We start from the raw sequence: 27,916 nt of genomic DNA on the forward strand, positions 1-27,916 counted from the left end.
GCCTCAAATAATCATGGTACAGATGGTCCACAAACTTAACTTTGACAAATACTGTATTATAAGGAAGAACTTTAACAATCAGAGCTTGGACAACCAACAGGGGAACAAGGTGCCTGGAGAGATGGGCTCAAAGGAAGCGTTTATGAATAAGTTGGGTGGCCATCTTTCAAGGATGCTAAAGGGGGGTGCACCTCTGCTTTGGGTAAGAGGTTAGGCAAGGAGATCTCCAAGGCAGCCTCCAGTTTAAATGTTTTATTTGCAGCTTTCTTAGTATTGAACACAGTTTTGTAAGAAAAAAAAAAGCATGTGTAAATAGATTATATATTCTCATTTCTTTAAAGAACCACCTTTGAAGAAAGCCAGCCTGTTGGGTTTGGGACCAGATTACCATAACCAGGTGCTACCTGCTGGCTTCTAAACAAAGTGCAGGCAGAGTGCTTGGAGGAGGAATGACTCCATCACTGAAGAGGTGCCTTTCACTCCTTATTCTATTTTAGCAAAGCAAATGTCACGGGTGGAAGTTAAGAGAAGGGAGAAGGGAGAAATCAGTGTGGGTTGAGTAGACAGAGGCGGCTTCGTGGAAATGGGGCTTGAACGCAATATTGAAAGATGGGTTAGATTTACGTAAGTAGAGTGGGGAAGGAAACCTTTATAGGCAGGGAGAGGAACATGGGCAAACTCAGAGGCAGGAACAAGCTTTGTACGAGGGAGAAGGCAATCATGAGACAGGCATGAGCACTCCAAAGGGCATGCGTTAGGTAAGAATGGAAATAAGGACGGATGGGGGTGTGTGTGTGTGTCTGTTTTCTCAACTGAAACTCAGAGCGCATGTTATAAATGTCTGTGTGCTTATAAAGCATGACCATATTGTCTAAACCAAGACAGATTTGAGGGTGAAAATGGCTGCTGTGAAACTGTCACAACGTATGGGGACAGTGCAATAGTCTATTTAAAACCAAAGCCATCCTGCAAATTCAGGACCTCCTGCTGGCAGACATGGATGGACATTTGGGGGCTGATATTGGAAGGCATTACAAGGAAGGCAGTGACGACATAGAACATGAAGACTGTTGTAGGAGAGTTTGCTCCAAAGTCTCAGGGCTGAACCAGATGACTTTTACAGTTCTTCCTCTTTTATATTCTCCAGTGAGAACCTTTAATACTGTAGGATGTCTGTGAATAAATATTTAATGGGATTAAATTTGTTCCCAAATCAGTGGCAGTCCCCAAATTAGTAACTGTTTCTTTTTCTGGTCTGGAGAGAAGAAAGGGATGCAAAAGTAATGGAATTGGAGTAGAAGGATCACTGTTTTCCATCGTGATTATAGGGGGGAAACTGAGATAAAATTCCAGCTAGGACCACTTTTGTTTCGTGATATTTATTTTGATGGACATTTCTTCATTCATTTATTCTACAAGTGTTTACGGGCTGGGTACCCAGTACCAGAAACTTCAGACCGAGTTGAGAGTGACAGGTGACAGTTAATTGTAATTGACAACGTCATGGCTCACAGTGGGTACACTGCTCGTGCCTGTCTCGTGATTGCCTTCTCCCTCGTACAAAGCTTATTCCTGCCTCTGAGTTTGCCCATGTTCCTCCCCCTGCCTGAAAAGGTCTCCTTCCTCACTCTACTTACGTAAATCTAACCCATCTTTCAATACTGCGTTCAAGCCCCACTTCCACGAAGCCGCCTCTGTCTACTCAACCCACACTGATTTCTCCCCTCTCCCTTCTCTTAACTTCCACCCGTGACATTTGCTTTGCTAAAATAGAGTAAGGAGTGAAAGGCACCTCTTCAGTGATGGAGTCACTCCTCCTCCAACATCACTCCTCTGACAACATCATAGTGGGTACACTCTGTAGAAATCGTTCTGGTGCATGGCTGACGGGATATACAAAGATGTTAGCGAAATACGTATTTGTTCCCAAAGAAACTCATGCCTCCCCTGAGAATCCATAGAGCACATACCTGTGCAACCGATTTTTACACTTAAAAGACACTGCCTACGTCGCTATGTAGAGGTACAAACAACCATGGTCACACCTGCCCAGAGACATGTAGACACAGAAAGGCCACATGGGTAGTGGGAAGGAAGGGGACTCTGAGTGAGACAGACCTGATTTGAAAACCTGTTGTTCCATCTAGTTACTGAGTGAATTTGGGGCGTATCATTTCACCTCTTTTTGCCCCCATTTCCTGATTTACAGTATTGTTATTAAGATTGACCTCAGTGATTCTTTTTTATTTATTTTTATTAAAAAAATTTTTTTTAAATTTTAACATCTTTAGACCTCAGTGATTCTTATTCCTGGATGAGATTGTAATGACTTCTGAAGCTTTACTTCAACTTTATTTTTTTAAATGGTTGGTTCCCAGCCCTGGATCTACCACATCAGAATCTCTGGGGAGTGGGACCAGGCATGAATATGTTAAAAACAAGCAAACTCTACAGATGACATATGTGCTGTCACACATAGTGGGTAGGGACCCCCCACTGATCTACTTCACAGAGAGAGTATCAGAACCAAATGAAGTGGCCTGGTCCCTGCATCTGGCATATAGTGGCTGTTATGCCATAAATCGTGTACCCCCCCAAATATGTATGCTGAGGTCCTAACCCCCATGATCCCAGAATGTGACCTTATTTGAAAATTGGGTTGTTGCAGATGTAATGAGTTAAGATGAGGTCATACTGCAGTAGGTGGGACCTCATGCACTTTGACAAGCGTCCTTATAAGAAGAGGAGAGGACACACAACGGTAAACAGGGAAGAAGGCCATGTAATGACGGAGGCAGAGATTGGAGTGATACAGCTGCAAGCCAAGGATCACAGGCTATTACCAGAAGCTAAGAGGGAGGCATGGACAGATTCGCCCTCAGAAGTGTGCCAACCCTATGCACACCATGGCGACAGGCTTCTAGCCTCCAAGGCTATGAGAGAATTCACATTTCTGTTGCTTTATGCTACCCAGGCTGTGGTACTTGGTTAGGGCAGCCCTAGGAAACAAAGACAGAAGATATTCTGTTAAGGTGAGTTACCTTACCTGGCCACGCAGATGCCTGCACACGGCTCTCAGATGCACTCACACAGGTACATTTAAATCAGGCTTGATTGAGGATTTCACTTGAGAGGTATGTGGCTTTCTGGATAAGTGAACAGACAGACAGCTAGGTGCCAGAAGCTGAGAACTACGGGAATAGAGTAGGTAGAAAGGTGAGGGAGACCACATAGTTTGGGTAAGAGAAAAAAGGAGCTGTCAGACTTCAGAATGTTGCTACCAGTTATATCTTCTCTATTTTTAAATGTACTTATGTCACCTTCTTTTTGTGGGTAGGCTAATGGGTACTGTTTTGCTTTTGTTGTTGTTTTGTTTGTGTGTTTTACTTTACTCTTGTCCTTGTGGGTCATGTTTGGCAAAAATGGCCAAACCCGCCTGTAACACCTGACTTTAATTCTAAGGTGTCTTCCAGTACCGCTCAGCGCTTAACAAATATAGTTTTATCAAGTAAATGAATGAATTGCATTAGGGAGGTCAGGTGAGATGGGGAGGAGGGGGAGTGGAGAGTGAGGAGTTACTCAGATCCAGCAACAAATAGATCTGGATAGAAATCCTAGCTCTGCCCTGCTGCTCTGAGTCTCAGGTTGCTCTGTAAAATGGTGATGATTGTATCTGCTTTTCAGAATTGGCAGGAGGATTAAAGTAGTTGACACGTTAATATCCTCCCTCCTTCTCTCCTATCCCTGCTTATATTTCAGTGTCATTAAGTTGAATGAGCTAATTAGTAGTTTGGTTGGACTTTGGTTTCAACAAGGCCTTCTGTTTGGGATGGTTCTAACCCCGACACTGAAACTCTTACACTTTCCCTGTCATTTTGCTGCTGTGTGTAATGTGCGTAGTCTCCCTAGGTCATGGGTGGGACCAGCTGAGTGTGACAAATCAAAGTAACTCATTCTGGAAAACATCTCACAGGCTGTGTCTTCTTACTGATGGGTCAGAAGCCTCATCCTTGTAATCGGGCATCACAGCATCTGCTCGAAAGGATGCTGGCTATGTCCCTGGGTTTTGGAAGAAACTTGTAAGAAGAGTACAAGGGCAGTAGCTCTCTGCCCTATTTGAAGGAAACTTTCAGCTTTCTGTTGTTTTAAAAAAGAAAAAAGATGGCGAACGTGGTGACAGCCCTGTCTGTTTCATCTCTAGAAGATGCGAGCACTGGACAGTGGCCCATGCAGATGCTGATTTGCGGGCATCTGGGCGCTGTGAGCGAGATGAGAGTCGGTCCCCAGCACAGGTGGCTGGGGACCTCTGACTGTCTGTGCATTCAGATCTGGTGGGTAGACACCCCAGAGCACCGACACTGGACGCAAGCCTCAGACTGCGCTGGAAACCCCCCCACCCCCTGCTTGCTGCCCCTGGTCTTCCAGCACGGCAGACTGACGCTCCGCAGCTCCAGATGGCGGCCGGGCTCGCAGAGGGAGCTGTGAGTGTGACAGCAAAGCCCAGAAGCCTAAGCCAGCCTTCCAAGCTGTTTGGGTGCCAGCCGTGAAGATGCCATCTCCGCAGCGCTTCTAAGGCCGCTCTCTACCAGAGGCGCCTCCCACCACCAAGATATTGAGGAGCTCATGAATCCAGATGACTCGGGGAGAGCAGAGCCGTCAACAAAAATAGTTTTGAAAAAGCATCTTCTCAGACAGACTCTCTGCTCCTGACCCCCGAGCCAGTGGATGTGAGTGGAGGAAGGGGGTGGGGTGTTTCTGTGTGTGCAAGGGGTGTTGCCCATATGTGTCTGGCCAGATGGTCGGGAATGTCCATGAGATCGTCCAAGTGCACAAACAAGACTGGGTCGAGCATGTGGCAGGCCCTCAGTTAGCCATTGTTATTATGACGGCTATCGTTATCATCGTAATTATTTGGCTTAGAGTGTTATCCGTATGCTTGAGGAGCTTGTAATACTGACCCTGCCCGCTTCATGCACTAGAGAGAGTGATAAGATACGGAGCCCAGAGAGCTGCAGGGCTCTGCCACCCTCTCCTAGGTGACTCGCCATCAGCAGTACCGTCATCTATTTGCACAGTCTGCTTTAAAAAAAAAGTAAAATCGTGTTCTAGAGAGCACTGAACTCCTGTAAAAGCAGTATGGAATATTCTTCCTTAAAAATGGCTTGTGTGGGGCTTCCCTGGTGGCGCAGTGGTTGAGAATCTGCCTGCCAATGCAGGGGACACGGGTTCGAGCCCTGGTCTGGGAGGATCCCACATGCCGCGGAGCAACTGGGCCCGTGAGCCACGACTACTGAGCCTGCGCGTCTGGAGCCTGTGCTCCGCAACAAGAGAGGCAGCGAAAGTGAGAGGCCTGTGCACCGCGATGAAGAGTGGCCCCTGCTTGCCACAACTAGAGAAAGCCCTCGCACAGAAACGAAGACCCAACACAGCCAAAAATAAATAAATTAATTAATTAAAAAAAAAAAACTGGGGGAAAGTAGGACAGTTCTCCCTCAAAAGGAGGTTTTTTTTAAAAAAAAAAAATGGCTTGTGATGGAATAAGTTTAGAAAACACTGGACACCTTTGATAATCAAACATGTATTCTGAAGCTCCAAGAAAGGCCTTAGGGATGCAGGATTTGCTCTCTGTTTGCTTGGGGGAAGGGATGATTGTTGAAAACCCATTATTTTCCCCACAGAACACCCGTTGTCATCTCGTGAGATCTCAGTATTCAATGGGAAACTATTTGAGAAATATCCACGCAATGCAGTTTTCCTCTTGTCAGTGTTGGTCAGTAACAACAACCCTTTGGGGTGGTCATTGGGGCAGTTTACTCCCACTTAAAGGAAACAAAAGTCAGAGAGACTTAATCACTACAGTGGGGCTTCTTCACTTTTCTGTCTCTTTATGCAGTTCTTTTGCCTTTGTTTTAAACTTTCATTAAGCTGTCTGTCTGTCTGTCTTATTTTATTTTTAGAGCTTGAGCCTCTGAGAATGGTTGTCATCTCTTCTGCAGTGATACTTTTAGACCGAGGCTGCATTTGTGTGTTTGTATGTGGGTGTGTGCTTGTGTGGAGCGGGTCTCTTCTTATTTAATATGGGTACGGTTCTGTCACTTAATAGAGATAGTTTGCATGTGATTCAGTGTAGGGTTTACATATCACCTAGGCAATGCCCAGGTGTATAGAAGGGCTTTCCCTTCTTCCAGTGTCTCTCAGTGCCGGACACCCAGAACAACGGATTCTAACCAACATTCTTATTGCTCAGAGGCCCCAATCTCGGCTGAAGCATTGTTTGCTTTAGCTGTTAGCCAGAACTACTACTGACCCCAAGGTTGATATTGTCTGTTTTTTAGGAGATTATTCTTGTTGTTTTTCTTACCTCATATGCCAGGCAGATACAGAAGGTAATGTTTTAAAGACAGAAGGAAATGGCAAAGCCTGCTTTGATGTCTTCATTCGAGGTGGTGTGTGGGCTTTGGAATCAAGTAACCCGGCTTTGAATCCAGGCTCTGGGATTTTCTAGTTGTATGACGTCCGTCATTGTTTTAACCTCTTTAAGCCTCAGTTTCATATCTGTAAAATGTCGATAATACCTGCTTCTTATGGTTGTTGGAAACTTCAATGAGACAAAGCATATATAGCAATGAACCACATGGCCAGTCGCAAGCACTCAATAAAAATTGGTTACTCAGGTCATTCCTTCCCGAGTAAAAGTGGTTCCAGAGGATGGTCAGAAGCTGAAAGCCAACAGGCAGTGCCAGAGTATTAACTTTGGAGGGCCTTGTAATCATCCCCCTCTCTCTCACTGAATAAAAGAGAGGGTGAAACAACCAGCCCAGCTGTGCCCCTTCTCCATTCTCTCAATCTTTTCTAGTGCACATCACTTTCTAACCTTTAAAAAAAATCACTTCCTTACTTGTCTGTCTGTGTCCCTATTGGAACATGAGCTCCGTTTAGCTCGGGACTCTGCCTGTCTTGTGCTCTCCTGGATCCTCTACTGAGAACCGTGACTGCACTGAGTAGTTATCCTGCCCTTTTCCACAGAATGAATGAATGAGTTCAGTGATGTGATTCTTGAAAGACACACACACACAGACACCTGTCACCAGATCAACCCTGCCATTTAAGTATCATTACACTTAGAATCCAGGGCGTTTGAATTTCTGCCTTATTTTTAAGGCTCTTCACATGGAGATTCCACATTCACTACTACAGGCTATTGCGGGGTTGTAAGTCCCGTTTAGCCTGTGTCGTGCCCTTCTTATTTGATTCTCATGGAGGATGGAGACTGCTGTTGACCATTCTTGGCACAGGTGGTCATGGTAGGGTTGTCATAAAAGTCCATCCCCTTGGGGCTGTCATGAGACTAGATTATCTAAAGCAGTCATGTCGAACATCATGGTTACCTAGCTTTATCAGTCCTGCTCCCCAAATCTATCACTAGTAAAATGAGAGGAAAGTAGTAAGATGTAATAGAAGGAGATGGCTTTGAGTCAGAAAGACCTAGGTTCTACTCCCGGCCAGTCTGTCCTGGGCAAGTTGCTCAATCTCATAGGGTCTCAGCTCCTTATCTATAAAGCAGGTGAATGGTACCCACTTTGCATGGCTGAAGTGAGCTGTGTGTCTAGTGCACATAATGTATGTATTATACTGCTAGCCTCCTGGTAAATATTCTGTCTGTGGTAATGATGTCCTCATTGAAAAATGGTACCAGTAGTTGTATGTATGTGAGTGAAAACCACATGGCCAATTGGAGATACAGTGTTGGTGAACTATGATTGAAATGGTGGTCTTCTTGGGCCAGATTGGCTGAAAGACTTTGACTTAATTATGTCATCAACAGCTTGGGATGTTGGAAATGGCAGTAAAAGGATAGGTAATTTACCATGGTTTGATATGGCTTCTTAAGTAGACACAGTCTTCCAGATTAAAGCAAATGTCTCTAAATCATTGCTTAGAGATCTTAAGCTGTGAACTTTAAACAACCAACTTTATCTATTTCCACAAAGTAAACTGATAATGAGAACATATTAGGATTCATGCTGCAAGTAAGATGGCATATACAGTGCTATCACATTAGCAAGTATTAAAAGGCAAACTTTGGTTGGTGTTTTCTAGTTTACGTCAAGCTTCAGATCTCTGCTATGCCCTTGATATACTACCTTGGAACTAGACTATTAAGACAATGTTGAGACATCATTTCCTGTTGTCTCTATTATGACTTCTGTAATATGACCAGCCCATCCTCACTCATACCTATCTGCTGGAAAATTGTGAGTACACATGTGTTCGTGTGTGTAGGGCTCTAATTGTGTGAATATCTACTTATTAGTGCCTGTGTACTTGTAATCATATCTATGTACATTTTTTGTACATATGGAAACACTTCAGTTAACCTATAATAAGATACATGGCAGCTTTGATCTGAGATAACTTTGAAGAAACTATAAACATTGAACAGGGAGCAGCCATAAAAGCAGCTGAAAAGAACCAAAGCAGGAAGATAGCACATGATAAAGCTGTTGACTGGCCACCGTCAGAACCCGCTGACACCAAAGCTGAGAAGCACAGAGGAAACAAATGGGAAAAAAGAAATGAGGAAAAGACAAGCAGGAGAAGAAAGTACACAGTGAAACGAGATGAGAGTAACAAAGCACAGAGACAGTTAGTAATAGTAGTCATGGAAATATGGCATGTGCTTGGGTAAGATGAGAACCAGCAGTGAGAAATAGAATTATGGATTTTTGAAGATTTCTTGAGGTTCATTAGTCTGAAATCCTTTATTAATGCATCATGGCCATGCAGGAGCGGGCAGAAGGAATGCCTAACCAGGGCAGCAATCTTGGACCAGTCAATGAGGGGCACTCGCAGCTTCTCACATCCTGGCTCTGGAGGCAGCCATGTGTTAGTATCCTTCCATTAAACTTGTACCAGCCAATACAGATTTAGCAGGCCATTCATCATCCTTTTCATAAGTAACAGCTGCAATGTATATTTGGTTTATGTCTCAATAACTGTACCTGAATTTTATGTAGATGTACAAAAGATAGTAGCTGTGTTACACCGGTTACCCAATCAAGTTCCAAGAGGTAGACATCTAAGAGTCCTGTGGTAGTTTTCTATTAAAGCCCATTAGAGAAGCCTTGTACCTATCGCTTTCTTCTCATTTAAAAAAATGTACTAAAGTCACTGATATAAGCCACTTTTGAATCACTCTTAAAGAGAATGATTTGGTATGAATTTCAGTGTAAGGATAAACTATTGAGATACAGACATGCACCTCTTTTCCCCTCTTAAAATGAACCTGTGCCGTTCTGACCACCACTTCCTCCAATCCTAATCCAGTGGTCAAAACACAGTGAGGTGTCATTCTTTATAACCAGCCATCAACATTAGCTTTAAATGAACACGGTAGCTACTAATGTGGTTCTTACTGAATCATTTCTCCTGTGAGCCCTGATTGGCTGCTTTTCAGGATGAGGCGAGGTTCCCACGTGTTGTTCCCGTTCTCATATTCAGCTCGCAACGTCCTTGCCCTTCCCTTAGCTTTCTGCTCTAAGATTTTGCTTTTTGTTCTCTTCAAATGAAAAATGTAAAATGTACTGGCTGTTGGGGAAATAGAAAGCTTTTATTCGTGTCCAAACAATGATGAACAGCGGCACTTTTCTCCTTCTCTCTGTGTCTCTAGGGAAATTGTGGAGTAGACCCTTCTGTGCCTTAGCTCTGGTGGATCCTGCCTACCCCAGATACATGGGCACATCTGTGGTTCCTCAGGGGAGGTGTCTCTGGAAGCATAAACACTTCACATGCAAAGTGCTTCAGATAATGTGTTCCTTAGAACAGAACAAACTAAGCTGTTTGAAGAGCAGGTTAAGTGAGTTTTATTGCAGTACTTCGGAGGCAATCCCGACCATAACACAGCACGAGAGTGCAGTAGGTGTAGTCAGCTGGTGTACACACAGTCAGCAAGCTGACCACGGAGTAGGACTGAAGCCGTTCTTGGCTGTATCAGTTATTCTCCTGAAAGACATGAGGTCCAGGTGTGAGAAATCTGTGTTCACCTTTCCGGAGACCTGCGTATGATGGAAAGAGGGCCGTGCTCTGTCAGTTGATCACTCTTGCTTCTCTGCCTTGCCTTCTGTTCCATTCTCATCACTCCAATTCAAGCGCTCATTGCCTAATATGTGAATTTCCACTGTGAACTCTCATTACTTAATATCTTTTTTTTAAATTGAAGTATAGTTGGTTTACAATGTTGTGTTAGTTTCAGGTGCACAGCAAAGTGATTCAGTTATATATATATATATATATATATATATATATATATATATATATATATATATATTCCTTTTCAGTCTTTTCCATTACAGGTTATTATAAGATATTGACTCTTGTTCCCTGTGCTATACAGTAGGTTCTTGTTGTTCATTACTTAATCCCTGTGTGACCTGGCCTGCCATCGTGGTCTGGCCTCATCTCCGCCGAGTTCACTCCACTCCAGTGACACTGGCTCCTGGTCACTCTGCAAACATCCCACAGCCCTCATGCCTCTGGGCTGTGCACTTGCTGTTCCCTTTGCCTGAAGTGCTTTCCCCCCAGATAACTACGTGGCCGACTCCCTCACTTCCTCCTGGTGTTTCTTCTTCTTCTTTTTTTTTTTTAAAGTATTGCTTTGTAGCTCAGTTTTTTAAAAATTTATTTATTTATATTTTTTCCTGGCCATGCCATGCAGCATGTGGGATCTTAGTTCCCCAACCAGGGAACGAACCCGCACCCCCTGCCCTGGAAGCGTGGAGTCTTAACCACTGGACCGCCGGGCAAGTCCCCCTCCTGGTGTTTCTTAACATGTATCTTCTCAGTGAGAGCTTTCCTGGTCAACCTGTCCCAGCTTCAGCTCTCCCCTGGTTCTGATACTCCCTAGCCCCCGTTCTCGCTTTAATTGTTCTCTTTAGCACTTATTTCTATCAGCCTATTATGTATCACACTTACCTATCTTGTTTATTGTCTGTCTCTCCCAGGAGAATGTAAGCTCCATGAGATAAAAACAATTTTTTTTTCCAATGTTTTATTCACTACTGTATCCCCAGTGCCTGGGACAGTGAATGGCACTTAGTAGGTGCTCAATATTTATTGGTTGACTGAATTAATATATCAATCATCTCATTTCCTTTTGTCTTCCTCCTCCTGCTTTCAGATAGTGCTGCATCCTGCCACCAGATTGAGTTATTATTTTTGGCCACATGAGTCTCAAAAATTATTAGTGCCCCATTGCCTATTAGGTTCAAATTTGTATTTCTCACTCTAGATTTAAGGGCTTTAGCAATCTTTTCCCAATCCACCTTTCTAGCCTAACCTGTATCGCCCAGCCAGGACTTCTGTTTGGGAAGGCTGGCCTGCGTGCTGGCCCCAATCCTTTGCAGCCCCACAACTTGCTACCCAAGTAGATATTCCAGAGTCTTACTAGCCTATAGACATAGGTGGGATCACATGAGCATCAGTAATGCAGACTTCCTGTTCTAAACTCCACCCATTTATGTAAGACCTCAGCCTTGTGCAAGATAGCCTTCCCGTCCCATATCTCTAGAATTCCCCCAGAGACATCACATGTGTGGTCACAAAAATTGTTTAGCTGTACTCACCGTGAAGCCTCTACCCCGTTTTCCCTCTAGTATTTATGAAGGTCTTCTGTCCCTCAAACACCTATAGAATGCCTCTTTCTCTCTTCTTTTGGGATTGCCTATCCTGAAAATGCCTGTGTCCTAGGGGGGTTTTGTCTCAATTCCAAAGCCACCAGTTCTCCAGACTGGGGTTGGGCTGGGGGCTTACACTGAGGAGGAAACCCTAGTCTGCAAGCCCTTTCACCTCTCCTCCCTCCCTCCTTCCCTCCCTCCTTCCCTCCCTCCTTCCCTTCCTCCTTCCCTCCCTCCTTCCCTCCCTCCCTTCCTCCCTCTCTCCTCCTCACTCCCTCCCTGCTTTCCTCCCTCCCTCCCTGCCAGAATATCGCTTGAGCTCCTAATATGTGTCAGGCAGTGTACCTGGTGTTGGATTAGGGCAGAATGGAAATACAGAGGAATCTCCGTCTTCTTGTAACTCTATACTTTTTAACCCAGGGCCTCTCAGGAAAAGTTCTGCTTTGCCGTTTCTCTTTGAGACCCTCGTGACCCACAGCCAGTGTTCCCACTCCTCACCCTCCTCCACCTGACCCCCCGACCAGGCACACAGAGAAGCCTCCACGCTCCACCATTGAACATGGTGCCCAATGACTCATGCAGACGGACACCTGTGAGGCCCTGGCTCAGCGCCCCATCGGACACGCAAAAGCCAGCTCGGTTCCTTTGCGGAGGCATCAGTGCCTACTCTGTAAAGAGACTTTGGATCCTCTCCCTGCTGGAGTGTCTTCAATTTTCAAATATTACATCTTTTTAAGGCCCAATTCAAGACTTTGCTCTTTTTGGTGTTACGTCCTTTTTACTGAGTCAGCCTCTGGGGTTTTACCCTGCTCTAGATGACAGCTTTTATTGTCTGAGCTGTTCATTTAGCATTTAGCCATGCACGGTCTTCTCCTGTTAGTGACCTTTTCTTTCAAGTCCTCCGTGTCTCCTCAAGTGGCGCGCCAGCTTCTCCCAGGAAGGACACAAGCTTCTTTCTCTTTATTTCCTGCACAGCACTCAGAATGCTGGCGTTGTCCCAGCTGCATGCAAAGTCCACACGTGGGGCATCTCAGACCATCCTGATTCCCGAGAACTGGCGTGTGCGGATTTAGGCGCATCGGTGTGTAGTATTTGAGTGTTGCTGAGTATTCTCGTTACTTGTTTACGTGACCCCCCTTCCCAACCCCTCAACCTCCTGTTGCTCCCTGCTCCTTTTTCTTTCGTATATTCTGAGATACTTCTGGCATCATTTAGCATCTAGGGCGGTGACACTGTGGGGATATCTCAGAGGGATCCGGCCCTCACTGAGCCCTGGCTGGAGGACACGTGGTACAAACACCTGGGGCCCTGACAAATGAAGGCCTTGACTCTGGGCAGCAGTACCCAGGCTGAGGGTTTCACCCAGAGTGAGGGATCCCTGCAGGAGAGCTCTGAGGTTCCCCCCTGCACCCCGTCCCCGGGCACAGGTTCCTCCTGACGTGTGGCATCTCTGCTCCCCGGTCTGGGCTCTTGAAATCCTGCCGTCTCGGAGAGACTTACTTACACGGTGAGGAACCATGGTAGGGGCGTGCTGGCACTTCAGCTAGCCACGCTCTTGGTTTGTCCAAAACGTCCTGTATTCTGTTTGAGGAAAAGAGGCGCCGGCGTGAGTGGTGATGGAGTCTTTGTTTTGGCCCTGAAACCACATTAATGGAACTTCCAGATAATGTCAGTCTTCTTTTTCCCCAATAGCAATTTACAGATTGCATCCTAGACGCCCCAGAGGAGTAGAACTTGCCGAGTATGCTTGTCATTTCTTCTAATTAGGTTTTTAAATAAATCAAAGAACTCTTGTTTTCATTTACCTGGGATTATACAGCAGCAATGTTCTTGTTCATGTTGCCCGTAGGGGCAATCCCCACTGAAAGGACGCTGAATTCCTGGCACTCTGAAGGCTTAGGAAGCTTCCTTCCCTGCACTTTACCGAGCAGTCCTTTCACCCCACCCTTGGAGAGGAAGACAAGGATAGCCTTGCCTGGGCCCTGTTGCCCCGTCTCCCACTTCCATCACGGTGCCCCTGTAGACTGAGCTTTGTGTCCAGAAGGGAGGATAACATTCTTCTTGCCCCACTTGCTGTTTCTCCTTTGCCTGACTCCCAGCGCTCAGTTTCTATTTCTCACCATGATTCTTCTGACGTGGGAAAGGTGAGGAGGCTGAGAATTACTGGGAAGAAGACAGCGGGGGGGAGCCTGAGTTAGGAAGCTCATCCCACCAGCCTCATCCAGCCCTCTTTTCCTGACTTTTCACCACTCGGCGCTCCATCCTTTCCTTCCCCTAGTGCCTTCTGTGCCCCCTTCCCCACTCCCAGGATGGTTGGGTTCCTGCCTGGAGCCCCTTCCCTGGCCATGCATCCTTTTGTCACTGTGGCCTTATGATAAGGGCGGGGCTGATGGAAGCAGTGCTTCCTTGCACTGGGTCTGTGAGCCCATGTCTGGGAACTCTGTCTGCAGTGAGATGCTGCCAGGCCCACACTTCTGCGTGACCAGCAGCAGGCTCTGGCCCTGAGGTCTCCTGAGACAGGAGACCAAGAGAGGGTTTCCATGTCGGCTCTGGAGACTAAATATTTCCTCCTACTTCTCCGCTTCTGATCTCTGGTGATTAAACGTGTGTGTGTGTGTGTGTGTGTGTGTGTGTGTGTGTGTGTGTGTGTGTGTGTGTGTTGGGGGAGGGTGGTGTCCTTAAGAATACAGTGGGAGAGGTGGGGTCAGAGGCAGGATAACTTGACCATCTTTAGGGAAAAATGAGATTTGGCGTGTGCTTATTGGGAAGGGGCTCAGCCAGCCTTGTTGTACATGCTTCTTGGGGTCAAACTTCAGACTATTAGGGGTGGCATTCAATTTAAGTTTCCTTGGGCAGCAAGGAGGCCATGACCTGTCAGAAATCATAAACCTGTGAAACTAGGTTTCCCTTTCTTTCTCCTACCCTTTCCTTCCCTCCCTCTCTTCTGTCTCTCTCTTTCTATCAAACGTTGTTAACTACTACCAGATATTCAATGCGACTTAGCAGAAATCACATCTCTTGTTCAAAGGAAGAACAGATAGCTTGCTTGGTGGTACATATGGATCCAGGGACTTATGACCAAAGGAAGTGGGTAGGTGGGATAGGATTAGATATTAAACTGTTTCTCAGGGACAATTATATACTTTCTGCCACTGCTTGCCTCTGGTCCTTTTGTCCCCGCTCCAGCTTCCATCCCCAGAGCCAGTGGTCTAAAGGCTGTGACAGTTTTACTTCCATACTTGACATGAGCTGAAGTTTGGCGAGGAACTGTCACGGCTTGGAATGCCAACAGTGCCCACGGCACAGGAAACATATAGGGCCAAGTCAGAACTTTGAGTGTGTTCTCTTACAGTCACTGTTAGGTCTGCTGGTTAGGTTACGCCCACCATCCTAAAGCATAGCGTTATCATTCATTGTGTCATTATTATATAAGTAAATTATGATCGGAGTATAATGGGATATAATCTATGTTATAGCCTATGTTGTCTTAGTTTTCACAGATGTGCTCCCTCCACTAGTTTTTACAGATGTGACACACACACACACACTTACAAATTAATGGATTTCCTTTGACAAAATCAGGAAACCCTTAGTAAGGACACTGAGGTTACTTGATATTTGAAGCAGTAAGCCTCATTGGCCTTTAAATTCATGGATGAGAGTGAATTATTAAACTTTTATAATGTCAATTTTTAAGCATGTTTGGGTCCCAGGCCATATTTATTTTTAAAATTGTATCTGTGTGCTAGGTTCTATAACAGCTATGTCCCGATATGAAGAATAACAACTAACCTGCTGACTTAATTTTAATGACTTTTCTTGCTTTATCATTTTTCATAGCGAAGGAAGTATTGACTTAAGAGTTTTTAAAGAAAAAGTGAGTAGTTACAGTATTGAGAATGTCTAGATTCCTGTGTTTTATCTTTGTATTTAGTTCAAATCTTGCAAATAAAAATTGGAACATAACCGAGCATGAACTGAGCAGTTTCTGCCCAGAAGCTTATTATCCAGCTGCTTCAAATAACTTTAACTAATTAAAGCATAGTCATAAAACCAAGAAGTCAGCAGTTGAGACTTCTGGTGCATTGGAGCAGTTTTCATCAGTTGAGAAACTAAAATCCATGTATTTTTCTACTATGGAAAAAGACCTGAGGCCTTCATTCAGAATTTATTCACTTAATTTTGCATGTGATTATAGACCTTAATTATCTGATTTATCAGATTATAAGCTGTTTAGAAGCTGTCATTTAAGAAATTGAGGGCAACTGAAGTCAGGCACAATAACACTGAAAGGCTATCTAGCCTGATAGGAAGACAGGAGGCAGAAAACTGACTGTTCTTTGTAGTAAAATACATCACGTTGTAGTGATTATAAAGAAAAATTCAGATTATGGTTTTATATATTCTGCCTCAGAAGGCATAGAAGCATGCCTTATGAGGGCCTTTGAAAATTTCACATTGTTTAAATAAAATTAGTTTTATAACGTAAAGCACTTTTCTTCATATATTATCATCTGTAGAACATTGCACTTGAATTATTACACATGAATGATATCGGCGTAGATACATGTTACCCTAGGAAGCTGAGAGAGGACAGTCTTAAGCCACAGGTTCTCAAACTCTTCCAGGCAAGATCCCTATTCAAAGGAGATTCTGACTTGGAATCCAGATGGAAAACAAGGCGAGGAAGGGGTATTCTGGCTTCAGCGAGTGCACACTTGTCCCTTCCCACCATCCCCAGTGACTCCGTAGGAGCCTCATGGAGCCCTTGGAGCCCTGCAGACCCCAATGCAGAGCACACGGTCAGGCACAAGGCTAGACCAGGGCAGGAGTTACTGGTAAGGAAGGAGGTTTGGGCTTCCCTGGTGGCGCAGTGGTTGAGAATCTGCCTGCCAATGCAGGGGACACGGGTTCGAGCCCTGGTCTGAGAAGATCCCACATGCCGCGGAGCTACTAGGCCCGTGAGCCACAGCTACTGAGCCTGTGCGTCTGGAGCCTGTGCCCCGCAACGGGAGAGGCCGCGATAGTGAGAGGCCCGCGCAACACGATGAAGAGTGGCCCCCGCTTGCCACAACTAGAGAAAGCCCTCGCACAGAAACGAAGACCCAACACAGCCAAAAATAAATAAATTAATTAATTAAATTTTAAAAAAAAAGTAAAAAGAATCACTCTCACAGAAAACAAACAAAAAAAAAATTAAAAAAAAAAAAAAAAGGAAGGAGGTTTTTCAGGTGGCCTTAAATAAGCCCATCAGTGGTTGCTACCGTGAGAGTGTTGCTTTGCTTGCCTGCAGTGAAATCTGCTAGGGGTTTAGTGGATAATGAGTAGAATGAAATCAACTCCTGAGCACCAACCACAATAACTCTTGAGTAACAGGACTCACTCGGGAGCCCCACGCATTTGCTGCGGGTGGTGCTAAAGCCGTGATCCCCACCAGGAGATCCAGAACAAACCGGAGAGCTACAATAGTTTGCTTCTCATGGGCACTCAGCTCACGAGAATTTGCAAACCTAGAATTTTATTGTTGTTGCCTTGAGCCGTGCTGCCATTGCTGGTGCCGCTACTGGTACTTGTCACTCTTCTTGTTCTCCCTCCCCATCTCCCACCCCTTCCCCTTCCTCCCCACCTGCCCCCGCTTTCTTTTTAGTAGTAGAGCCAAGACACTTTTCAATAGTGTGGCTAGATGCTTGGGTTTCCCTTATCCTCCTTTTTGGCAAAATCAATTGATTGCCAAGCTTACATAAGGTTACCGACCATGTTCTTTCCTCAGGCAGAGGAAAGCCAAGAGTGATGAAAGCGTTTGCAAGCAGGGTACCTAAACCTTAGTCAGTGGGTATCAAGACGACGCGTGTTGTTGCTGCGGTACTGACTGCAGTGTTCTGGATGCTTGGTTGGTGGCCAGTGGCACCGTGGAGACTCCGTGTTGAAGGGGTAGAACCACCAAGGAGGCGGGAGGCTACAGTTTCTTTCCTGATTCTGTGCCGTCCAAGGTGCTGGTTTGCAGTCCTTCCAGGCTCCTTGGTAGCAGCCACACCTCAATTTTTGGCTTAAAAATCCTGTCTCAGTAGGGGAAGCCGGTCCTCAGTAGGGGAAGCCGGTCCTCAGGAGGGGAAGCTGGTCCTCAGTAGGGGAAGCTGAGTCTTGTATCTTTCTTAAGGACAGGGACTTCGGGCCTTTCACACTCGGATGCTTTGGTGGGCTGGGTCACAGATTGGCTTTGTTATAGTAAGTTTCTTTCAGTGCTCAGACCCCCAAACTATTCCTGCAGATCCGCCTTTTAGCCTGTTCTCCACAGAGAGGCCTGAGCATTTCTAGCTCAGCTTTTACATGGCACTGTCAGCGTTGAATCGAGATTTCCACCCCTTTCTCTCTCTCCCTGCTGCTTGCTTTTTATTGTTAGAAAACAGATGAACCTCAGAGAATATTTTTATTGTGAATTTTAACTGGTACTGACTGTCAGGGAGGCCAAACTGTGTATGCTTTTAAGCATGAGCCTGGTATCAGACTAATTGGCCCTGCTGTGCTCTAATTATATGACCTTGGGCACATCCCTTGCTGGGCCTCAGTTTGCTCATCTGTAAAATGGCAGTAAGAATAGTATCTATTTCTTAGGGTGGGGAGGATTAAATGAGTTACTATCTGTGAGGTGCTTACAAGAATACCTGGCACATAGAAAGTGGTAAATTCATCTTAGCTGCTTTTGCTGTTACTGGGCTGCTGCTGCTGTGATGATGGTGATGATGGTGATAAGGATGGTGACTTGTAAAAGTTAAATTTGTCTTCTTACTTTCCAGAAGATTTGGGCAGAAACCAAGTAGCTTTGTATACATTTGTGCTGGGAATAAAAGTCCAAGGGGATGGCCCCTTGAAATGTAGACTGTTTGGCTGTAGGGAAACAATGCTTGTTTTGAACCTAGACCTGTGTTGGAATGTTGGCCCTACCCCTTAACTATTAGAGTAAACGTGAAAAAAAATAGGATAATAATGCCTACAATGTTAGGTTATGAAACTAAGAAAAAAACAGAATAAAGAGCTTGGTTCACAGTATATACTCAGCATACAGCAGCTAGTATAGTTCTATTTTAAAGAGCAAATCTTAGGCCACCCTCAGTCATGGATATGAAGTTACTTGGTAGGTCAGAGTACTATTGCTGGAGTTTGTCCGATTATTGAATGTTTATGATGAGTTTTAAATTGGTTTACGTTTGCTTCATTTATGTATACTCTCTTTACTACCAGGGAGCTCTTCAGAACAGACCGTTAACATTTCTTCTTGTCTTTTGAATTGTCTGTTGTAGAAATCAGCTCTCAGGAGGAAGTGTGCGGTCTGTAAGATCGTCGTCCACACCGCCTGCATCGAACAGCTAGAAAAGGTGAGACAGCGCCACCTGCTGCAATTTTTGCTACCCTGCAAGTGTTTGGACTTCAAAGACCAGGTGTCCGTTTCCATTTTCAACTTTTGGAAAACAATGCTCTTTTAAAGACCTGGAAGTCCAACATTATTACCAGATTAATAATGAAAGGATGGAAGGACAATGCTTAAGTTTCATTCACTTTATTGTTTGCTGAGGTATAATTTGATATCATTTTATGTTGATTCTTAGGAAAAGGAATAATAAGGTTAGAGAGAAAAGCCTCACGTGTACTACTTTTCTTCACAATAACAAACGCTGTTATTCACCCATGGGATTTTCCACAAGATGTTTCGTATTAAAGAAAAAAAATTCCATAGCTCTTTAAAATCACTGTTTAGACATGTCTGACCTTTGTAAGTTTACTTCTTTCTAAATTGGCTACAAGGGAGAGAGCCGGGCCAGAAGCTCAGTTCCTTGCTTTGAGCAGCGTTCCTGCTTACACAGCATTAATGTGTGGGAGGGGCTGGAAGCGACATTCTGGTGGTGTCTTTCCTCCAGAGGAAGTGGATTCTGCAGAGTCCATTTATCTGTCATCGGGGCCAAGGGAAAGTCTCCAGCAGTGAGTTCTCTGCTGTCCTCTTTCTTCAATGCCTCCTTCTCCTTTTCCACGTGGGATTCTCTGTGCATTATCTCTCTTGAGCTGCCATGTGTAAATGTATTGAAATATTTTAGTCCCCTGTGATATTCATTTAGTTTTACTGACACATTATCAATTGTTGCCAACTGATATTTTGTGGGAATGACTAGTAATATTTTACAATAATTTTATTTTTTGCTGTCCCAACTCCATTTACTCATTTCCTACTTCATTTCTACACTTCTTTCACCTTATCAAGTAGCTAAAGATGTAAATGTACAGGAAGACCTCCCCATCTAAAAGTAAGGGAGTGCTGAATGCTTGAAGAATAATTTTGTGTATTTTTGTGAATCATCTTCATCATATTAAAAATTTCTCAAGTTTGTATTTTCCTACTTTTAAAATCTAAAACACAGCTGGATGATTTCAGCTGCCATATATTTTTCTTCTGCCTCTTTATTATCTCAGTTTCTCAAATTTATGGCGTAAGAGCATTACTGTCTAAAGATACTTTGATTTCATCAGTGAGACTGAAGAGTCATGAATTAGAGATAACAGGATCACTTGGGATTATCTAAGGTGATGATTTCAAAAGACTAAGAATAGTGTAAGACTATGTTCCTTATTCTTTGAGGTTTGTTTGTTTTTTTTCTGTAGTCTCAATACCTGTCACTGTTGGTTTTTTCAGGTAACTCATTCTAGTCGAGTGCTTATCTCTAATATAATACACTTTTCTTTTTAAATGACAGATTAATTTCAGATGTAAACCAACATTTCGAGAAGGGGGCTCAAGATCACCGAGAGAAGTAAGTATATCAGAGCTCTAGTTCAAATACCACCTTTTATTTCCCATTGATTCATTGGATTCATAGATATTCACTAGGGATTAAAAAAAGATAAAGTCCATCTCCCTCTATTCGACATCAGTTTCTTTTTGATACATCAACACATACAATCAATAAAATCCCCAAGTCTCTTCAGTGTGTGTCTACTGCCCTTTCTTCTTCTCACAAAATGATTGGGGAGCTAAGGTCTTATTGAATGGAACTAGAAAGTAGGGGGAGGGGGAGGTGGTAGAATTGAAAAAGTAAGAAAGAAATAACATTTTATTGACTCTTGGTCCATTTTAATTCCTGGAAGAGGTGGCAACTAAACTGAGACCCAAAGGGATGATCTAAGTGAAGGGCGGGGGGTTAGCTAGGAGGTGAGTGACAGCCTTTGAGACAGAACACAGGCACACAAGCACAAAAGTGACAGGATATATGAGGAAGGCGTGAGACCTGAGAGATAAGCAGGCGCTAGACCATGAAGGCCCTTGTTAGCAAGGCTGCAAGTTGAATGTCTCATCATCATAGTAATTAGAGGGGGCATTAAACTGTTATAAGCAGAATATATTATTCTGGCTACAGTGTGGAGGGAATGCCATATAGTTCAAGCAATATTGGAAGCGTGGAGAAAAAAATAGAGGAACTGTTCTCCTAATCTAGGCAAGAGATAATGGTGATCTGAACTAAGAGTAATACTGAGATGGAGAAAACTGGAGAATATGAATTTGAAGGAAACAGAATTGACAGGAGATAGTAATTGATTGGATTTTGGACACAAAGACAGGGGAGCTCGGAATAAACAAGGGTTCTTCTCTGAAAAAGCAATTAGATGTTGGCAAATGAGTTGCTCTGAGGATGGGGTAGGGAAGTAATGAGTTCAGTTGTAGAACTCTCAAGTTGTAGGTGTCCTGAGGCCCCAACTGGGGATGCCTAACAGAAAGATGAGTGGGTAGATGAGTTTGGAGCTTATGAGGAAGATTGGGCGCTAGAGGTTAGACATTGGTGAATTGTCAGCCTATCGAGATAGTAATTAAAGCTACGAGAATAGATGAATGAATGGAATAGGAATAGAAGACGTCTGAGTACAGAGGTGTTAATGACAGTTAATGAAAAAAGGCACTGTGAAGAAGAATGATCTCACTGTTACTAATACAAGGAGATTGGGAGAAAACATGGAGAGAGAAGAGGCTGGCAGTGGAGGTTTGGAGAGAGATGAAAATATCAAGAGTTGTCCCTGTCAACTGTCCTCTCCCACTGTGCTTGTCTATTGTGTCAGCAAGAGGAAAGTTATGGGTCATATGTAGGGTGAGGCAATCTAAGAAAAATGATAAGGTTGTTTTACCCTCCGTGTCACCCAAGTGTGCTATAGCAATGGCCAGGAGATAACTCAGTGATAGCTCAGATGAAGGAGAAATTTTATTTAGGACAGTAGAAGCAACCATTTTGAGTTTTTAAGATGGACTATATGAATTTCTAACCAGGGAATCCATATGTCTACCTTTGGTTCCCTGTCCTTGAATCTCTCTTTTTCCCTCTGGATAGATAATTGTAATTGTATGTGCAGTTTTCTAATGCAAGTATTTTCTGGGTGTGTTTCCAGCAGCTGTTATTATTTCTCTTCCATGAAGCCAGGGCCTTTATAAGTGTTTTCAGCGCCTTCCCTTGTCTTCATATCAAGGACTTGCTATTTCTTCCATTCCTACATTTTCAACTCCCCACCTTCCTACTAGATTATTTCCATCAGCATAAACATGCTCTGACAGCTCCCATCTTAAAAAACAAACAAAAATAGTCCTTAACCACAAACTGTGTCTTAACTGTGGCTCTGATTCTCAGCATCGTGTTCAGTGCTAAACTTCCAGAAAGTGTTAACTACGTAAATTGTTTCCAGCGTGTCCCCTTCTAGGCATTTTAACGTGTTCTGATCTGGTTTTTACTCTACCTGTTCACTGAAATTGCTTTTTTAATGTTGCCAATATCTCCTTAATGCCAAATCCATTAGAAAATTTTCTGCTCTTATTCAGTCTTGCAAATGTGTTCAAACTACTCAGTATTTCATCCTTCTTGAAATGCCCTCCTGTCATGACATCTTTCCTAATGTTCCTCTTATTTCACTGTGTAGTCCTTTCATTGCTCACTCCCTGGTATTTGTTGGGCTTAGTACTGGACCATGTTCTGCCTACTGTTGTTGGGAGAGCTCATCCAATCCCTTGGCTTTACATATCATGTCTGGGCTGACAACAGCTAGCTTTCCATTTCCAGCCCACACTTGGAGTTCCATTTGATATGCCCACTGAATGTATCACAGTCATCTCAAATAGAATACATTACAAACTAAACTCTTTATTTCCATCACCATAAAAACAATTTTTTTCAATTCTTTTGTACCTCAGAAAATGAGGTGACTATTGGCCCAGCTCCTTGATCGAGAAAATGAGTGAGGGGGGGGGGGTCATAATGATTACTTTTCTCAGGTACTCCTCACAGCTAATTCATTTGCCAGCCCTATCAATTTTATTCATAAAATATATTTCAAACCATCCATTTATCTCCATTTCTGTTGTCAGCACCTTAGACTAAGATACCATGATCTCTCACTTTTGACCACTACAATAGGTTCTCCAGGATTCTTTAGTTTCCCCTTCAATCCACCATAATTTAAGAGACTCATCTTTAAAAATGAATGTTGGATTATATCATTTTCCAGCTTAAAACTCTTCAGTGGTTTCCATATCATTTAGAGAAAACCATACCCTTGGCTTTGCATGAAAAGTCAAAAGTGCTGCGAAGGCTGGACCCAGCCTACCTCTTCCAACCCATCCAGCTACCACATGGATTTTCTTTCAGTTCTTGAGGCATGCATCAAGATATTCCTCACCTTCTGATATTTGTGTGTTTCATTGCTGTACTGGAAATCTCTTTGCATGGCTAGCTGTTTCTTATAGTTAGACCTCAGTTCAAATATCAGCCCCTCAGAGGTCTTCCTTGATGACCACCTCTAAGTAGGTTAGTAGGTTGCACATTGTTCTTTATCAAAGCACCTTGTTCTACCCTTCAGAGCACTTTGTATGTCATAATTATTTATTACTCATTTGCTTGTTTGTTGCCATCCTCCTATAGTGTAAGCTTTGGGAGATCACTCGTGGAATTTGTCCCAACCTCATTGTACCAGGCAGGATGCAGAGGATGTGATCAATGAATATCTATTTATAAAGGGGCTAATTTCTCCCCAAGTGTCTAATAACTCTTGGTCTAAGAGGACAGTTTGGAGATGATACTTATGACAGATTATGACCCATGGAGGTTCTTAATTAAGAGGCCTTAGGTAGTTTACTTAATGGAAATGAAAGAAGCAATCACTTTAGAATTAGTCTGACCTGGGTTCAAAGGACACCTCTGCTTCTTTTCCCCTCGATGGTGTCTCTAGGGCTGGGCTCTGGAACAGGGCTGTTAATCACTGCCCCCTAGGCTTTGTGGGGTGCCTGATACATGGAAATGTTTTAATGAATATTGTTTGGACTCCTCTAAGTTGAATCTTTCTGGCTGGACCTCAGTTTTCTTAGAGATAAGCTGCATGGATTGGGCTATAATTTCTAAGATCCTTTCAAAAGCTCTGTGAATAATACTGTGAATTAAACTGGCTGTTTTTGAAAATAATTGAACAACTGTGTTATGCATTTCTGCTAACAATAGTGACTATAAACCCTGAAATAATGGATCACCGAGATTTTAACACCCATAAGTAATAGCCCTTTCCTTACCCAGTATTTGAAGATACTATATGAATAATTCAGATTATTGATGAACAATAAAAAGATGTTATGGTGTCAGCAGCCTTGCTTTGCTAGCTTAAAAGCAGTGAATCAACACTCATATTTGCAATGTGAAGATCCTGAGTCTAATTTCATTTCAATAATTTAGGAGATATAAATAATAGTCAAAAGGAAATAGTGTGAAAAATTTAAGTGCTTGGGAAAGAAGGACGATAAAACAGCAGTGATTCTATAGAAATGGTTTTTTTCCCCCTAATTGATAAAGACAGTGGATGATCCTCCAAAATGGTAACTACACAATTTAGTTGTCAAAGAAATTAGGTTGAGAATTTCATTCAATTCAGCACACATTTATTGGCTTTTACTTTGTTCCAGCTGTTTAAGCAGCAATAGAAGAAATTTATATCAGGCCTAAGAAAGACCTCTGAATAGATGGATACTTGACATCTCAAATCAGGGCCATAGATTAGAGACAATTACTCAGTTTCTATAGTAGTGCTTTTGTTTGAGTTATTTTATCTGGGCCTTAATTTCCTACCTATTTCCTAGGAAGGATGATATTAAAAATATTTATTTAACAACTTGCAGAGTCATAAATATTTAAATAAACAATTTAAAAATGTTCTCTTTTATTCCTTAAATAAACTAAACTACATGGTATTATAAAAATGTTCTCTTTTATTCCTTAAATAAACTAAACTACATGGTATTATAAAAATGTTCTCTTTTATTCCTTAAATAAACTAAACTACATGGTATTATAAAAATGGTCTCTTTTATTCCTTAAATAAACTAAACTACATGGTATTATAAACCTGCTTACCAAACGATGTATGTTGCAGCAGAAATGATTCATCGTCAGTCTTATAATTTCTAAATAATTGTTGATTTGTGGAAACTGCTGGTTTAATCTTTTGATTAGAGCTGTCAAATAATTAGCTAAATAATTCCATGAGTCAGCCATGATTTCTCATAGGTAATTGCATCAAATTCTTCCAATGTTTCCCTCCCTAAATTCTTAAATTGAGAGTCATTAGGTGATTTATAATCTCAATAAGCAGAGAATTTCTCTTAACATCAATGATACTGTTCATTCTCCCTCAGCTTCTGCTAAACTAACAGCAATTATAGTAAAATTTTCTATCTCTCATAATACTGCCTGACATTTTGATGTATTCAATATTTCCACTACTGACTGTCATTGAAATCATTTATTGAAGGATCTTGAACCTGATCTTTCAGAGCAGAGGAGAGGCGCTGCAACACAGTGCTGCCAGCCTGCCTGGGTCTGAATCCTTGCTCTGCCCCTGACATTTGAAGTCGCCACTCTATACCTTAGTTTTGTCATCTGTAAAATGAGGACGATAATGATAATTCAAGTCAAACCCTCTGATAACATGCCCTACAATGATGTGAACTGGGGTAGAGTACAACTAGCAGTTGGCCCCAGGCCTCCCCAGCCCTTATTCTTAAACAGGCAGTGGGCTAAAGTGCTTCTCACTTGAGTGGGTGGAAAGCTGGAGTGGTCCACTTCATCTGTGAAGTACAGAGATGGAGGGTCCAATATCATCATCCCCAGTAGAGTTTTTTCACTGACCTGAAGGTATGGATGCCGATAACTGAGCAGGTTTCTGGACTTGCAGCCATAGGCCCCCAAAATTGTTTATATTGATATTTAAGCTTGGACAGACAACTTCCATCAGTGGTGCACAGCCCGGTCTTCTGAGTTTGTGGGAGAACCCAATGGCATCGCCCAAGTAACATGATTTATTTTCAGAAGAGAGCTCCAGAATCTTGGAGACCTGTTATGCCCAAAATTAACATTCTAGTTGCTTAATAATGAGGAGGTAGGAGTGGGCTCCAGTTTTGGGGGGCGGCGGGGGGCGTATGGCATCCAGGGAGGAGCCGGGGGATGGTAGGGGCACTAAACTGCAATTTATCAACCAATATAGAAATATTTCAATATTTTACCAACTCGGGGTTTTACTAGTTCTTATCAACTAAACAGCACCTATACTCATGAAAATTCTCATGAAAATTAAAATTATTATTACATGTAAGGCATTTAAAAAAGTGCCTGACAGTGTTAGTAGTCAAGAAATGTTAACTGTTATTATTAGCTTCTTTCTGAGAACAATGTAAGAATTGTGTCCTTGTTTCATTAAACTGCCACAGTGCGAAAAGCCAGATAAAAACTTGACTACTTAGTGGGACCATTATGTTTTTTTATACCTTATTATAGTTAAAAGACCATTATTCCTCCAGGATCTTTGTTTAGTTTTAATTTAACTTGGTTTGACGTTACGAAGAGAAATAGAGGTGGCACTTTGGAATTGATAATGCTAATGCTTGTTAGAGGTATCTTTGTCACTCTGAATTTCATGCCTTGATATAACATTTTTTTTTCTCGACACTGATCTGTTTCCTGTGTCCCTCTGTACTTAGAACAATGCCTGGATAGTAGGCATTTGGTAAGTATTTGTTGAAAGACTGAATATATGGTAAAGGGCCTATTTTAAAGGGAAAGTATGGATTGTGGCCTGACAATACGCATATTAATTTCAGGTAAAGTATGTTTTCTCAGAAAAGGGCAGGAGAAAAACATTAGCAAATATTTTAGGTGTATTGGCCTAAGAGAGATGAGTTGTATGGAAGTTATTAGGGTTTACCTGTACCATTAGGCCTGAAGACCACCTTCTCTCTTGTAAAGTATCCCAACAGCTGGGGTGACGGGTGCTTCTATTTGGGAGGAGAAGGACCTTCCATGTTTCCTACAGCTCAAGCCAAGAATAGACCTTGGAAGCTGATCTCATTCAGGTTATCCAAGGACAGTTTAAATACAACCTCATTGCAGAATTTCGCGATATGCCCACATCTCTTGTCTTTGTCATCAATTTCCTTCAGCTTTTCTCTTCCTTCACTTTTGCTAGTGAAAAACTGTCACCATGTAAGTCCCAAATCAGGAGATCTATTTCTTTCTGAGAATTTAATTTCTTTAAGTTCTTTCTGACTCAAATGTTTAGTACAGTGCCTGCCTGGCATTTATAAAGCATTAAATACATATGTGTTTAAAAAAATTGGATGTCTTTGTCCTTCTCTCCTTCACCTTCTCATTTCTTTAAGGATATTTCTTTTACCTGACTCAGTTACCCACTCTCCCCCCCGCCCCAGCCCAAGGTCACAAATCTGCACAATGTTTTACTAGACGGAAAGCAGAGTAACGGGAATTCATTATGGCCATTTGTTACCAGGAAGCCGCAGAGGGAGGGCATGATTAATGCTTTCTACAGATACGAAAGGTCACTGAGGATGGAGACTTGGCTTCATTTTCCCCAGTGGGTTCATGTTTATTGTTAAACAAATCACACATACACATATTTGTTTTTGTGCTTAGATGGGCTTAGATGATTGTTGGCGGAAATCTTTATTCTTAAAACATTAAAAAAAAACCTAACATTGGAGTTTGCGAATTGAAACATGTTTATTTACTTTTGTTTTCCCACAGAATTTTGTGCGTCATCACTGGGTACACAGGCGTCGGCAGGAGGGAAAATGTAAGCAGTGTGGTAAGGTAAGGGGCCTGCACCCCACGGTCATCGCAGGAGGCTTCTCAGGCCTTGGCAAGCACCCAAGGTAGATGAGTCCAGTCACC

The 27,916-nt window shown here is 43.0% G+C and overlaps 1 protein-coding gene across 3 annotated transcripts in view; it reads left to right on the forward strand.

The window, feature by feature from the left end:
* The window catches only part of DGKI (diacylglycerol kinase iota), a 473,650-nt gene that overhangs the window by 190,217 nt on the left and 255,517 nt on the right, over positions 1–27,916 (forward strand). For 2 of the 3 annotated variants that reach the window (XM_057550578.1, XM_057550579.1), the window contains exons 4-6: positions 18,971–19,045; positions 20,414–20,470; positions 27,770–27,835. In XM_057550578.1, coding sequence (XP_057406561.1) covers positions 18,971–19,045; positions 20,414–20,470; positions 27,770–27,835 — 198 coding nt within the window. Of the gene's footprint in view, positions 1–18,970; positions 19,046–20,413; positions 20,471–27,769; positions 27,836–27,916 lie in introns of those variants that run through there. The other variant, XM_057550580.1, reaches the window with a different exon arrangement.

Source organism: Balaenoptera acutorostrata, chromosome 7 (genome assembly GCF_949987535.1).
Source record: "Balaenoptera acutorostrata chromosome 7, mBalAcu1.1, whole genome shotgun sequence".
NCBI classification, from domain to species: Eukaryota; Metazoa; Chordata; class Mammalia; order Artiodactyla; family Balaenopteridae; genus Balaenoptera; species Balaenoptera acutorostrata.